Source organism: Macrobrachium rosenbergii, chromosome 59, assembly GCF_040412425.1.
Source record: "Macrobrachium rosenbergii isolate ZJJX-2024 chromosome 59, ASM4041242v1, whole genome shotgun sequence".
NCBI classification, from domain to species: domain Eukaryota; kingdom Metazoa; phylum Arthropoda; class Malacostraca; order Decapoda; family Palaemonidae; genus Macrobrachium; species Macrobrachium rosenbergii.
This window is the reverse complement of record NC_089799.1, coordinates 30,791,988-30,807,626: the sequence shown is the minus strand read 5'-3', so window position 1 is coordinate 30,807,626 and position 15,639 is coordinate 30,791,988. Positions and strand designations below refer to the sequence as shown.

Sequence of the window (15,639 nt, the reverse complement as noted above, 5' to 3'; positions counted from 1 at the left end):
CTGATGTGGTCACGAGTTAATAGCTGGAACAGCGTAGACGGAGCAAAATAGCGATAGGTTTCTTCCTTTTCTTCAAAGTTTGAAGACAGGGAGTGATAGGAGACTGAAGAAGTATTGCCCAACAGTAATAGATGCCATTGATGCATCAGAGGGACTTACAGAGCCTGCATATGTTTTGGGTGATGCCGAAGTGGATAGACATGTAGTACAGAAAATACTTACGAAAAGATGAGATGACTCATTCAGAAAATGGTACTCTATATAGCTGGCCGGTTTGAATAACAACACTCATTTGTTAGTAAAGTGTGTTTTCTTTTATTTATGCTAGTTTACATAAGAAACCACGAAGTGGAGTTGTGCTGAAAAAGGTTATCCACTGGATCTCACATACCTGAGCTACACAAATTGTCAAACAGCTTGTCACACAATTATTTTTTCCACCCTCCATTCCCGCAGTGGTGAGGGTCTTCAGTTTTGTGTATACAATGCATCGTGTTCTGTTTCTGTTTAATTATATTTCTAGGAAATCATTTCTTGTTTAGGAATTTTGTATTGTTATTTATGTGATTCTGATATTCCTATGAAGTTCTGATTTGCTGTTCAAGATTTGTTATTGTTCAGTCCAGTGTAGTAAAATCAATATTTTGAAAACTTTATTGATATTAACATGTCGGCACTACTTCGATGCCATTTTCAAAATCAGCTGAAATGATGAAAAGACGTGGATATGATAAAGACATATACAATATAAATCACAAGAATACAATAAAGTTCTAAAGTTTAAAAAATCTCAAATTTAAAAGGTTATGACATGACGAAATAAAATATATTTACATTGTTTCAAGTAAATGAACTGCAATCAAGGTTTAAGGCTGCCTTATCTAATCTAATAAATGTAGATTCTAAAATCCTGAGTTCTTGATCATTCCTGGATTTGGGGATTTTGAAGGAATATTCTAAAATAGTTTCAATTTTCTGTCTACTGAAAATGTAGAACTAATTCCATCGAAAACTGTTTAGAAATGGTTAGGCCACCTTTACATAAGACTGTATACCTTGAATGTCATGAACAAAAAGACTCGTGTCCAATATCTAAGGCCGAAAATGCAGAATATGTTGACTGAAATGATCCTATCAAATATCCGGGAAGTAGAGTATTGCTGGAAAGAAGACGAATATTGTCCTGTAATCATAGACCGTACTCCTGATTTATTACATAAAGAACAGTTGAGGGTTGATTCGATTTGTTGAAGATTTGAAAATATATGAAGCATTTTTTTGTGCCAAGGTCAGAACTAAACTTTGATTGTGAACTTTCTCTTTCAAAATTACGATGGTGTATGACTTGCTATCCAAAATATGAGAATACAATTACTGCATGACCCGGGTGCCAACATGAAAAGGAAAACTAAAAAGTAGAGGCCCGTCTGCTGGAGATAGTATGCTTTATTTGTTAATTCTGTTTCACATACTCGCTGGGGCCGTATAATCTTCAAGTTACACAGTTGACTTCTTTGAGCTCGTTAACGGCCTCTGTCACAGTCTCATTTTCACCGTGTTGTTGGATAGTTTTAGTAGAATATATGCCTCTGACAATCAAAGAGGTGCCAGAAACTAAATGGAAGACACGAATTGAAGGAGTCAAGTTTCCTAGGAACTAAAAGTGATAATTAATGCACTAACTTCACACAGGGTGCTTGCAGTATGTATAGTATGCCACTCTTTTTGTTTATATCAATAAAACGCAAACCTATTCAGTTAACTAATTTGACGATATATGTTTGGAAAATAGAAATTAGCTCAACTCCCCCCTTTTTTTAGGAATATGTCATCACCGGTCACGATGCAACCATCACCCATGTTCCAGAAATATGACCGCTTAGTGGTTACGGTGCAACCATAATCTATGTTCCAGAAATATGACCGCTTAGTTATATTACTGGCTTTTCCTGAGAAAATGTCAGTTTGAAAAGTATACAATATTTAAATGTGGATGTCACCATGAATGTGCTATATCAGGTGAAGAAAAGTAGAGGACTTGATTCGCTCTCCTTATTGTGGATTAGATTATAATCCTCGTCGTTAATTCACGAGTTGACCACTCTTAATTTGCAACAAGAAAAAGTGAGAAATGCATCGTCGGAAGTAAACTATTCGCTGCAGAAAGTATGAACAAATGACGGGTGATGATGATACTCGTTTATTAGCGATGAAGATGAAGTTTTCGTAAATATTCTGAATAATCAACAAAACTAGTTTCTCTTTGCAATAAATGTTCTGATTAAATATTTGCTGGAGAAATCTTCAGATGTTTACTGACCCTAGGAAATTTTCTAAGAATTATGTTAACTCCAAATATGGTTAAAAAGTTAAGTATACCTTAGCTTTACCAGACCACTGAGCTAATTAACAGCTCTCCTATATATGGTAATCGCAAAATAGTGTGCTTCGACCAACAGTGCCTAAAGTCACCTTCTGCTCTCAGTCACTCAACTGAATTAGACAAGTGAATTCTCAGACCCGAGTATGGTGCTCAGATCAGGATGTTACTGACAAAAAGTCAAAGAGGAAAGTTCACTAAAAAAATCTGGCTGTTTGAATAATTACTGTAAAATTACATTTTGATTATGATCAATGATATGTAAACTAAAATTTTCCAGCTCCTGTTTTTATTATCTGTTTGTTCTGTTATACAGTTGTGTCGAAATGTTCATATTTTTTTGTTTTTAATTTTTGCACAATACATTGTATTGAGGTTTAGCAATACTTTTGGTAGGTGAACTAAACTCTTACATTTCAGTTCTCAATATGCTGAAAGGAGATCTATAATAGATTTATTGATCTTTTCTTTATAATCGTATAAATATACTAGAGAAATAGATAATCTTTTTTGCGTCCGTTTCTGTGTTTATAACTATTATTAGATATTACTAATATGAGCCCCAAAATTGTCTTTTCTGGGGGTGCATCAGCAGCTCTGGCTGTGGCCATGGGCACATGGTAGCTGTGTGGAGGGAAAAATACTGCCTATAATAATATAACTTTAATGGACTAACATATTCAACATATCTTTAAATTCTAAACTGTTACTTTTCTAAAATATTTCTGTTACATATATATTAGGTGGGTGTATTTAGCTAGTGAGGGAGTGATCACCCTCACCCCACACAGATCAATGCCCCTGGGAGCAGGGGGTGGGTGTTTGCTTACAGGCAGATAAACTCCTTGAGAGTGAAATGGCTTGGAAGCACCCTGGCATTTGATTGGCCTCAGCATAGCTGAACCTTTCGAGTGTGGGGATGCAGGCAAGTTAGCTGCCTACTGCGACTGCAACACTGTGAGGAAGTGTTCATGTAGTTAGCCAAAGAAACCTTGATGGACTCTGACAGAAGAGGAATGGCTCCCGGTCCCGTGCAGCCCTTAAATGGGCAGGGTGTGCTAAAAGTCTCACGGGCTCCTAATTCTTTTATTCATGCTAAAAATACTATCAAAATTGGCAATTGGAATGTGAGAACACTAAATCAGGATAGCAAAATTGAAGAGTTAGTTCTGTAACAGAGATTAATTAGGGTCGATAAATTGGATTTGGGGAATAATTTATGTTTGTTGACGTCTGGCCGACAGGATGGAATGATTTTATCAGGGAGTAGGATTGCTGTTGGGATGCAAGGTAAAGAAGGTTCTATGTGAATGGGATCCTATGGACGAGCGATTGTTGCACGTACTGTTGAAGTCAAATCATAGTAATATCAGTCTGGTTGTGTGTTATGCACCCACTAATGATGCACCTGATGAAAGGAAAGGCGCATTTTATGGAAAGCTGCAGGAGGGAATAGGAAGAGTTGCTAGACATGATGTTTTGATTTGTATTGGAGACTTTACTGCAATAATGGGCTGCTCGAATGAGGGTTTTGAGGCTTGTATGGGTAAGATGGGTGTCGGTGGTAGGATGAGTGAAAATGGAGTAAGATTTGGGAGTTTCTGCCTAGCAAATGACTTAGTCATTGTGGGCACACCTTTTCAACACCACAATATACACAAGACGACATGGGTGTCACCGTGTGGAAAATATAAAAATCAGATTGATCATATTGCTGTTAGTAAAAGGTATGGAAGCGTTGCAAAAATAAGACTTAAGCTAAAAAGTCAGAAGAAGGGGAAACCTGTTGTCGATAGGTACGATATTGATGTGCTTAGAAGGGACGGAGAGGACAAGGAGGAATTTAGAATAAAATGCAGAAACAGGTTTTTGGTGGTAGAAACACTGGAGGAGGGAGGGAGAAGTGTAGATGAGATGTCGGGGGATGTGAATAAAGCTTTTCATGAGGCTGCTGGTTGTACGATCAGAAGGAAACTCAGAACGAGGAAAAAGATGTGGATGTTTGAGGAAACATGGGGTATGATCAAAGAGAGAGGTGAAGCAAAATTGAGGAGTGAGGTGCATTTTGTTAGTGATGAAGATTTTGAATTAGCAAGAACTAAGTACTTGAGTTTGGATTCAGAAGTTAAAAGACTAAGTAAGAGAGATAAAAGAAGATCTGTTAATGAAAAGGTTGTGGAAACTGAAAAATTAATTAATAAAATGGTAGGATAGTATATAAAGCAATTGAAGAGCTGATTGACAGTGCCGGTAATCATTAGGATATACCAGTGAGGGATGTGGGAGGTAATTTATTGACCAAAAATGTTGAAATCAGAAATGGATGGAAAGAGCACTTTGAGACAGTTCTTAATAGACCAGTCCCCCAGAAGAGGATACACCGCCTGCTCAGGAAGATTTAAATATTGATGAAGGTGAGATCAGGCTAGAAGAAATAGTTAAGGCAATAAAACAGTTAAAGAATTATAAGGCACCAGGAGAGGATGGTTTATTCCCAGAAATGTTTACAGTGGAGGAGGATAGATTAGTATTTGTCTTGAAGATATTATTCAATGACATCTGGGTAACGGGAATAATACCACTAGGTTGGAAGACTGGTGTGATCATTAAAGTTCCAAAGAAAGGGAGATCAGAGTAGGTGTGGTAATTGGAGGGGAATCACTTTGTCACCTGTAGTCTTGAAAATTTTCTGTAGAGTAATGTTGAATAGGTTGGAACCAGTGGCTGATGGTATTCTGATGGATGAACAGGCTGGTTTTAGAAAGGGGCGGGGTTTCAGTGGTCAGATCTTCATAGACAGGCATTTAATGCAGCAAGTAAATGAGATAAAAACTCCGTTGAGTCTTTATTTTGTTGATTTTGAAAAGGCCTTTGATAGTATTTCGAGAAGGACTATGGGAAAAATCATGAGGGATTATGGAATACGGGAAAAGTTTGCGACGGTTATCGTGAACATGCATGTGGGCACATCCTGTAAAGTGATGGTTGATGGGTGTTTGAGTGATCCATTTGAAGTCAAGTCTGATGTGATTCAGGGTGGCATTCTGTCTCCCCTGTTGTTTGTATTGGTCATGGATTACGTTATGAGAAGGGCTAAAAGAGAAACGGATGCAGGTATACTCTGGGGAGAAAATGTGAAACTTTTTGACTTGGATTATGCCGATGATATGGTTTTGATCTGCTAGGGACCAGAAAAGATGCAGAGTGTGCTGGATTGTCTAGTGAGTGAAGGTCGAAAGATTGGTTTGGTTATTGTTAGTGGAAAAACTGAAATCATGAATATGAATGCTGAAAATGCAAGGGATTGTCTAATTGAAGGTTTGGTTGTAAAGCAAGTGAACAAGTTTAAATATTTAGGTACTTATTTAGATAAGGATGGTTCTCTGAGCACAGTATGGAAAGATTAAAAAAGGCTCACCAGGCAATGGGAATGCTTAAAAATATTTGGAATAACAGCAATTTTTCTGTGCATACAAGAATAAAAATTTATAAGGTAATGGTTAGGAGTATTTTGATTTATGGGCATGAGTCATGGTGCAGTGCAGTGACTTCAGATAATGAATTCTTAGCATTTGAAAATAAGGCGCTCAGAAGAATATTAGGAATTAATTGGAGGAATAGGATATCAAATAACAGAATCAGAGAAGTAACGGGAGTGCAGCCGGTCGATGAGTAGGCTATGTTAGATTCTCACCCTGGAAGTGGCTAGGATATGTGTATAGAAGACAGGGGATAGTACGAGATACACCAGGGTGGGTTGCCCTTGGTAGAAGAGGTAGAGGTAGGCCAAAGGAGATGTGGTTAAGGACAATGAGGCAGGAAGCCAGAGACGAGTGGTGGGGAGATCTTGAGTAGTCAGCCCAGGACAGAATGTGGTGATGTGAGTTCATCGAGGCCCTGTGCATCCCAGTGGGTGCCACAGGAAATGATTGATTGGTTAATTGATTGATATATATTTTATTGGAAAGTTCCTGGTGCAAAGCACAGGAAATTCTGAAATCTTAATATACATTAGAGAGATTCATTACGCTTTTAATATTACATTTTTGTTTAATATGTATCTCATATTCACAAATTTATTAGCTGTATCATTTTAAACTTATCATAGCACTCCGGACCATTGTATGAAGTAAAGATCTGTCCCCAGCTCCCCAAGAAAGAAAATTCCTGGCTATGCCTTTGGTTGCACTGGAATGGGAATTATAGGACCTCAGATCTACTCCCCAGGTAGGCTACACGATCAGATTCGCCACTTACTACCATAAGCATAAACGGACGCAGGGTCATGACCAGAAATAGATGAATGGAGCCACAGTATAACAAAGATAATTAAACATAGACTAACAAATAAATTTCTTCATAAGCTGGAAAGAAATAAAAACGGAACACTTTAGAAGAAACTAAAAACATTTTCAGGAATAAGGAGGGAAAAATTGTTATGGAAAATTGTTAAGGAAAACAACAGATTGTGAGATATGAATTAGTTCCCGCCGAAAGGACCAAAATTAAACAAGGAAGATGGTGATGAATGTCACTGATGATGAAGCCACAAGAGCTCCAATGAGATGAAATTGTTTACCACTTGGATTGCGGAGAGACGTTTTTAAGCATTGTTTATGGAAACTGAACGAAGCCTTGTTTACGATTGTAAACTATCAGGATGAAACTACGACTCACAATTTAAAGGATCGCCAAAGTCTTCTGATTCTACATATAAAGAATTGCATCTTCGTGCTAAAGAAACGAAAAGTATCTGATAACTTCCTACTGCTCACGAATTCGTATTTCTCGTTCCTTATTGTTTACAGGATTGGGCAGACAACCCTTCACGACACCGAAATAATAATAGGTGATGACTGTAATGGATTGTGTCATTGCACACGCCACAGTCCCTGTTTCAAAGCGAGTTGATTACATGAGTAACCCCTTTGCAAACTCTGAAGTGTTCATTTGTGTAGGTAGCTTATAATTAACTTCATGCTTGCATTCTTTTTTTAACCTTATGGGGTTGGAGTGTCAAAGTGTAGCCTGATTCTTCTTAACAAAATGATTATGGGCTTAAAAGGATAAGAGGCTATATCCTGTGTTAGCTGTCTGTGGATTATCTCTACTTGTTTGCGTCATGATTGTATTATTCTCTGCTTAGCCAATCGGAAGCCGTTCAGGCTTTGTTTTGAATGCCATCCTGGAGGGTATACTTTTGATTTTTGTAGGATTATACTCTACGGCAGCTCTTTGCCCAGTCGGCAGGGCTCGGTACCTTCAAGATTTTCAAGGTAAGTCCTTTTCATTGGAGAGATCAGAGTTAGTTCCTTTGTTAACAGTCGAGGAGGATCTAATACTCCAATTTGGTAATACTGGCGTAAGCTATCCTACGTTAGATCCTTAACAAATATCCTACATGAACGATATAATTCGGACAGGTTGTGTGTTTGAGTATATGCACTTTTAAACGTTATGGAAACCACTTGAAATTGTGTTTTTCCCTTCCACTTATAGGCCTATCCGACAATGTTAGAACTACACCATTGTTTTTGTCTGTCAACCTTAATTAACCTCAGAAGTTGTATGCTGGCCATCCTGGAATGGTATTGCACATGCGCAGTGTTGGCTTCTGGTAAAAAGTGAAGTTTCCGTCACCGGGGTCTGCCCCCCGACTAAGTAACATGGCCTGCTAGGTTAGGTTAGGGTAGGGTATATTGGGTTAGTATACTTTTATAATAGGTTTATTTTAGCCAATCCTTAAACATATGGCTCCCTGATGACGTGCGCATGCACGGAACCATTCCTTAACAACAACGTGGCGGGCCGGTCTTTCTCCCAGCGTCTCCAAAACCCCACATTTCCAAAGGGTCCCCAACCATGTTGGGTAGATATGAGGTTAATAATAATTGACTGACAGTAAACAACACCTCCTCCTTCATCAGCAACGCTAAAAGTACAGGAAAAATTTATTTCCAAGGTAATAGTCTGTGCAGAGCTGTTGCATAGAAATACCCCAAAAATTATGCAGGACCCCAGTAGCAAACCGAAAATGAATAAAATTTTCCAGTCTAGAAGATACCATAGCTTATACACAAATCACATCATTTAAAAAAATACATAGTTCAGGTGTAGCAGCAGTAACATTCATCAGAAATTTTATATAGCCAAGGCCCAGCAGGAAAATGTAACAAGAATAAGTAACCCTTCAAAGGTGCGCACTAATTTGACCATTCTCAGCATAGGTGCTGGTTCCCTGCCAGTTTGGGAAGTGGGGTCTCGATGCTTCCCCCCCCCCCCTTTTCCGTCTGACCTGGTGAACCATAAGTCTTAGAATAACATACAAGGATGCATCCTAGCCTTAAATTGTCTAACCCAGGGCTCTGGGTCCTTACATAATGCCTTCCCCCCTACCTAAACTGACCAGCTGGTAAATTGCCATGAAAGTCATATAGTAACGTATAGAAATGAATCCTAACCTAACCTAGGGTCTTGGGTCCCTGCCTGGCCGTTGCTCAATTCTAAATTGATGTAGATCATTGCAAATCATGAAAATGAAACAGAAATTCATTACAACCAGATCTTACACACTGGGTGCAATGAGCTAGAGGCCACCCTCATTATCCCCCTTAGCATTGTGCAAACCGTACTGTATTCTTAAGGATGGGAAGTTCACAGCAAGAAGGCACGAATTTCCTCTTGTCCCATTCCCAATCCAAGTACTGCAATTGACTCTTTCGACCTAGATTTGTTTTGTGGTTGAGATCATTTATTAACACAGGTATGGCCTTATTTTAAGGTGGATAAAAACTTAATTTTACATCATTGAAATATAACGTACGTTTAAGATTATCAACATGTTTTACATATGAAAGTACAAGACAGCCATTGTTAAACTAAAGAAACTGGCATGAAAGCTGGGAGGGGGTCCAAAAGGCAGCATATGGGTGTTCTCCTTTTTCTAACTCCAGATGAGTCGCCGGCGACCCAATGATCCTTTGGTCACTGGTGGCTCATTTGGCAATGCCAGTGAAATGCATCTTTTAAGTTTTTTCTTTTGTCCACTAGTGGTGCACAAAAATACCAATAATTTCTAATTGTTGCTGGTACTTATAAAGGCAGTTTGCTGTAAATTTCCCTAAGACAAACAGCTCTGGCACTCAACTACTCCATTGCCAAATGCTGCTCACCAGTTTGGGAAAGATCATGTCATTCCTATAAAGTTGATGCCAAACTCAATCAAGCATGTTGCATAATTACTGGTGCCTTAAGACCAACACCCCTTCCAGTACTCTATAGATTGGCAGGCATTGCACCACCAAACATCCGTCGATTCAAAGACCCAAAAATATAAACGAGAATGATGAAAGGCACCCGCTCTATGATCACCAGGTGGTTAGACAAAGATTGAAATCCCCCCAGGGAGTCAGCAACTTACAGCCTAGAACGCTGGAGAGAAACTGACCACCTCAACCCATGTGAGTCTCATCCCCATGGAACAAACCTCTGTAGAAAGGATTGGGTAACTCTTAATTGAACAAGAGCTAGAGTTGGAAGGACTGGAGATGATCTTCATAAGTGAGGTCTTGCCTCCTCTGCTGAGTGCCCATGTGGTCATCCCATCCAGACAATGGATCACGTACTTAGTGGGTGTGAACATGGGCTAGTCTGTACAGATTTGGACCTCTATGAATGCAATCAGGCCACTATGCAGTGGGTATAATGTTGGTGCGATATTAGCTTTATTATTGTTATTGCTGTTAAAAGTAGCTTTATTATTGTTATTGCTGTTAAAAGTAATAATAGGTATACAGGTAGTCCTTGGTTTACAACGGGGGTTTCGTTTTTACGCTGCGTCGTGAACAGAAAATCGTAAAAAATCTTAAGAAAACCTTACTTTTAATGCTTTGGGTGTATTGAAAATGATGTAAACTGCATTTTTATTGAGTTTTTCATAAAAAAAGCCCCTCCATTTTGATTATTCTGCCATTTTGGAGCCATATTTCTTGTGTCAGATCGGCGTACAACGCGTCGTAACCCCAGAACGTGTCGTAAACCGGGAAATAATTTCTGATGAATATATTTGAAAAGCGTCATAACCTTGGAACGTCGTGAGCCGGACCCTTTGTAAACCGGGGACTGCCTGTACTGTACAGTATAATTGTTCCTGTACAAATACAAACCTTTGGCCTTTAAGTAGAATTGTTCTGACACACTATACAAACTGTCGGTCCTTTACATTAGGAATTACTTTCAGTGTAGGCTGGAAACGGCTGTTAAACTCTTGAGCAAACCAGGTGCTGAAGAGGAGGGATGCTGTCATGAATCGGATCTCCAGGTCTTAGGATCCAAGTTGACTCTGACCCTCATGAATGGACCGTTGTTGGGTTCTGCTTCTCTCTTCCATAGAGATCTGGTAGACACAGTGGTAGACAAGAGGCTGGTCAAAGATAATGACTGCCTTATCCACCAGGCAGTGGCAAAGACCTCGGGTCTTCGCGTGCCACTGCGGCTTAGCCCTCCAGTCAAGTTAGCGCTTCCTTGGCTCGTAAGAAGACGCAGGCTTCGAAGGGCGCTCGTGGAAACACCCAGCTTTCTTCCACCTCTGCCAAGAAGGGGGCTCAGCTGCATTCCTTATAGAGGGATGAAGGAATTTGTTTTTATTTAGCATTTCCCAACGTTTTGTGAGAGAGAGAGAGAGAGAGAGAGAGCGAGTGAGTGTAATTGTCGTTGTGAGTGGTTCGGTTGTTGGAGTTCGTTTTTACAGCGCTGTCTGTCTGTCTGTCGGTCTGTCGGGAGTTTTTCGGTTTTGGGGAAGTCTTGGGCAGTTGAGGTCCAACCTTGAAACGGGGAGTTCGTCTGTTTTTTTTGGGACCACATTAATGGTTCATGTGTCTCTTCTTTTTTTTTGTTGGTTCGTTGTTGGTGGAGGGTCGGTTTAAGTTTTTTGTTTCGTGGGTGTGTGCTGTGATTGGCGACCGTGGACCTTATCCATCTCCAGCAACCGAAGATCAGGGTGAGTGTTGCGTGTTGTGTTGTTTGTGGGTGTGAATTCCTCCACATAATATTTGGCGCCCAACGTGGGGCAGCTGGTATTGCAGCTGCAAGTGAGATTGGTGGCTGGTAGTGTGACTGAAGAGAAGGATGGAAGAGGAACTGGTAAGGTTGAGAGAGGAGAATACGTGGTTGAGGGGTGAGAATGAGAGATTGAGGAGTCAGTTGGAGGAGGTGGGGGGAATGCTAAGAAGTGCAAAAGAAGAAATGAAAGGAGAGATGAAAGAGTCAGAAGAGAGAATGGAAGACAGGATGGTAGAGAGGGTGGATAAAAAGTTGGAGGGAATGATGAAAAGTGTGGAAGAAATGGTGAAAGGTATGTTCAAGGGTGTTTTTGGAGAAGGGGCTGTTGGAGGTAGGTCCTCTGGAACGTGTGAAGGGGCAAGAGAGAAAGAAAAGGAGGAAGAAGTGAATGGAAGCGTGAGTGATGAAAGTGATGTGGAAATAGGAAGTAAGAAACGAGAGAATGAAAGGCAGGGTAAGGAAAAGGGGAATGAAAAGCGAGGGAAGGAACGGAGGGAAAGTAAGGATAAGTCAGGGGAAGAAAAAGGGAAGAAGGGAAAGGGAAAGGAAACTGGTAAGAAGGGTAAGGAAGTGGGAAAGGCAGGAAAGAAGGGAGAGGGTGAAGGTAGTAGTGATAGTGAGGTGGATGGAGGTGAGTGGATAAAAGTGGATAAAAAGAGGGGAAAGAAGAGTGTAATGAGTAAGATGAATGTAAGTGTGGAAGTGGACTCTTTGTATTCGGAAGAGGGTATGAAAGGACAGAGTGAAAGTAGCGAAAGTGAGAGTGAAAGTGAGAAAGAAGTGAGAAAGGCTATGTATGTGAGGGAGGTACCACGGTGTGAAAGGTATAATGAGTATGGAAGTAGGGATGTGCATGATTTCTTTAGGGAGTATGAAAGGTTTTGTCAGGATAAGTATGGGGAAAGTAAGAGAGTGTGGGCACGAGAATTAGGAGAATATTTGACTGGGTTTTACTTGATATGTATTGGGTTATTATGAGTGTGGGGATGTTGAGTATGACAAGGTGAAAGCTAGACTAGTTGAGCAAGCGGCGTATGAAAGCGAGTGTTAAGTATAAGAGGAAGAATGAATTTGATGAGGCAAGAATGAAAGCTGGGGAAACCTTGTATATGCTTGTAGGCTGGAGACGTTGGCAAGGAAGAAGTTTGGGGATGATGGGATAGATGAATGTAAGGAGTTAGTACAGAAGTTGTTAGGGACAGTGCCAGATGAAGTTAGAGAATTTGTGAACTTGAAGCGGAAGGAGAAGAAAAGATGGACGAATGAAAGGTTGACTTGGGGAGAAATCTTGGAAATTGTAGAAGATTATGAGCTTGACAGGGTTATAAAAGAGAGCAGAAGTGTAAGTGTAAGGGCTGGGGTAGATGAGAGAGTACCAGAGTTCGGAAGCTTTAGGGATGCAGTGTTGAGGGGCCCAATGAGAATGGCCGATAGTGTAATAGATAGGAGTGTAAGAGCAAGTAATGTGGAGGTCCCAGGGAGGATGAATGGTGGGTTTGTAAGGGAACAACGGGTTGGACGGGTTAGGGATAGTAGTGTACAAAGGGGAAGGTCGATGAGTGGGAGTCGAGCGAAGTGTTTTAGATGTGGAGAGGAAGGACATACAAAGAATGAGTGTAGGTGGGCTTTAGGAGCGTGTTTCGGGTGTGGGCAATCGGGACATTTGGTAAGGGAGTGTACGAAAGATAGGGGTTAAATGCTACAGGTGCGGACAGGTGGGTCATATTGCTAATGGTTGTAGGGGTTTTCGAGTGAATGTAATATGTGGCAACTGTGGTAAGAATGGGCATTATGCGAGAATGTGTTCAGAACCGAGAGCGAAGTGTGTCGAATGTGGAATGGAAGGGCATGTATCAAGTGTATGTAGACGAAAGAGGGTGACTGTGACAGCGAATTCGGGAAACTGAGTGTGAAGGGGTTCAAATGGGTGGATCCTCCAGGATGCAAGCGGTGCGTGTGATGCATGTACGTGAGGGGTTGTTGCATGAGGGAGGCTTTGCTGGAAAGACTTGACGAGTGCATGAAGCAATTTGTTTTGATAGAGTATGGTAGGAAACGTAAGAAAGGGAAGAACGTAAGTAAACTGAATGGTCGTAAGTTGTGTGATAGGGGTGTGAGTGCCAAAGTGGAAATGAATGATAAAGCGTGTAATGCGGATGAATGGGATGGTATGAATAGAACGTATAGCATATGCGGGTTTGATATAACTGAGTTGACTGAACGTGTAGGGGTTAGTGAACGGTTGGAGGTGAGCGAAAGTGTAAGAGTAAGAGAGCGTAGCAGTAATATACGAGTGATTGAAAGCATGAATGAATCGTTGCAAGAATTGGAAAGGTCAATGAGCGAATGGGATGGGTTAGTTGAAGAATTGGGGAGGTATTTGGGAACAAGTTAGAGGGTATAGATGAGATTGTGGATGAAATTGAGAGTGGTAATAGTGAAGAAGATAGCGTGAATCTGAGAGAGAATGGAGGAGATGATGTGAGTTTGAATGTTGTTAGAAGAGAGAATGATTCTGAGAGAATGATTGCGTGCCCGTGAACGCGATCTAGAGGACCTGCTAGTGAGCATCCGTGGGTGTTGCGTAAGGCGATTTGAAAGAGGTGTGAAAGGTGTTGGTTGGGAAATGCTAAAAAGGGTGGAGAAATATAGAGGGATGAAGAAATTTGTTTTTATTTAGCATTTCCCAACGTTTTGAGAGAGAGAGAGAGAGAGAGAGAGAGAGAGAGAGAGAGAGAGAGAGAGAGCGAGCGAGTGTAATTGTCGTTGTGAGTGGTTCAGTTGTTGGAGTTCGTTTTTACGGCGCTGTCTGTCTGTCTGTCGGTCTGTCGGGAGTTTTTCGGTTTGGGGAAGTCTTGGGCAGTTGAGGTCCAACCTTGAAAGTGAACGGGGAGTTCGTCTGTTTTTTTTGGGACCACATTAATGGTTCATGTGTCTCTTTTTTTTTGTTGGTTCGTTGTTGGTGGAGGGTCGGTTTAAGTTTTTTTGTTTCGTAGGTGTGTGCTGTGATTGGCGACCGTGGACCTTATCCATCTCCAGCAACCGAAGATCAGGGTGAGTGTTGCGTGTTGTGTTGTTTGTGGGTGTGAATTCCGCCACATCCTTTCAACCCTCTTTTCAGCTGGGAAAAAGGGGGCAAAGGTAAGAAGAAGAAGGGAGGACGCTAGGGGCGGTGTTCCCCTCCAGCTGCTGCCATTGGTGGCGGGGGTGCCTTTCGAGCCATTGGGCAACATGGAGCCGAATCCAGGGTAGTGGATGTCCTTTGGGAGGGCTATCTACTCCCCTTCGAGTCGCGGCCACCCTTCAACAACAACCCGGTCCATCTCTTAACTTACGTTCCCGGCTCATCGAAGGATCTCACCCTCCAGAAGGAGGTGCAGGTGACGTTGAAGAAAGGCGCTGTAGAAGTTGTGACAGATCGGTCCCTGGGCTTTTACAGCCATATCTTTCTTTTAGAGAAAATTTCGGGGGGTTGGAGGCTGGTCATAGATTTCCCTTGAATCAATTTGTTCGCCAGACTCGATTCACAATGGAAATGACACATTCTGTGCTCGCTTCCATCTGGGAGAATGACTTCATCTTACAGTGGACTTGAAGGTTGTGCATTTTCAAATATCCATCCATCTGTCCTCTCACAAGTACCCATGCTTTATCCTTGGGGACATGGTACAGTAATACCTTGAACTTATGTGAGGTTAGGTTCCAGAACCCCTTGTGTATGGCGAGGATTTGTGTAATTTTGATAGTCACCAAAAATGCTAATACATACAGTAAATGCTTATTTCTAGAGTTTAAACCCTAAATAGGAAAAAATCGTGCTCCCAAAGCTCTTTAATTTCATTAAAAGTTAACTTAATACCGTACTGTAACTCATATTTTATCATAGTACAGAGAGAGAGAGAGAGATTTTTCAGCATCCTTCGTAGCAGTACATATTTTATTTGATCATTGAGTTGGGAACATATTTGACCATCAAGTGGGCAACATTTTCTACCCTTCGCAGTCAATATGTCAATTTGTCAAGGTAACTGACTGTCAGGTAACAGCCCCGCTCGCTCTTAAGCTTCGGAGAAGACTGGGAATCAATATGTATTCTCTTAAAATTTTACATAATTATAGAAATGCAGAAATGTTGTAATTATAGCATGGAAAATATGAAAAAATTAATAACAAAGTAATGTCACGTTTATATAAAGCTA

The 15,639-nt window shown here is 40.8% G+C and overlaps 2 protein-coding genes across 4 annotated transcripts in view; both read left to right on the top strand.

The window, feature by feature from the left end:
• Positions 1 to 3,889: 3,889 nt before the first annotated feature.
• LOC136837676 (uncharacterized) lies at positions 3,890 to 5,018 on the top strand. The gene is made up of 2 exons (XM_067102550.1): positions 3,890 to 4,471; positions 4,737 to 5,018. The coding sequence occupies exons 1-2, from the start codon at positions 3,890 to 3,892 to the stop codon at positions 5,016 to 5,018; spliced, it is 864 nt and encodes a 287-aa protein (XP_066958651.1).
• Positions 5,019 to 6,989: 1,971 nt separating this feature from the next.
• LOC136837382 (streptococcal hemagglutinin-like) overlaps positions 6,990 to 15,639 on the top strand; it is a 30,542-nt gene continuing 21,892 nt past the window's right edge. The window contains exon 1 of one of the 3 annotated variants that reach the window (XM_067102139.1): positions 6,990 to 7,229. The gene's annotated coding sequence lies outside the window, so the exon portion shown is untranslated. Of the gene's footprint in view, positions 7,335 to 7,440; positions 7,657 to 15,639 lie in introns of those variants that run through there. The other 2 variants (XM_067102138.1, XM_067102140.1) reach the window with 2 other exon arrangements.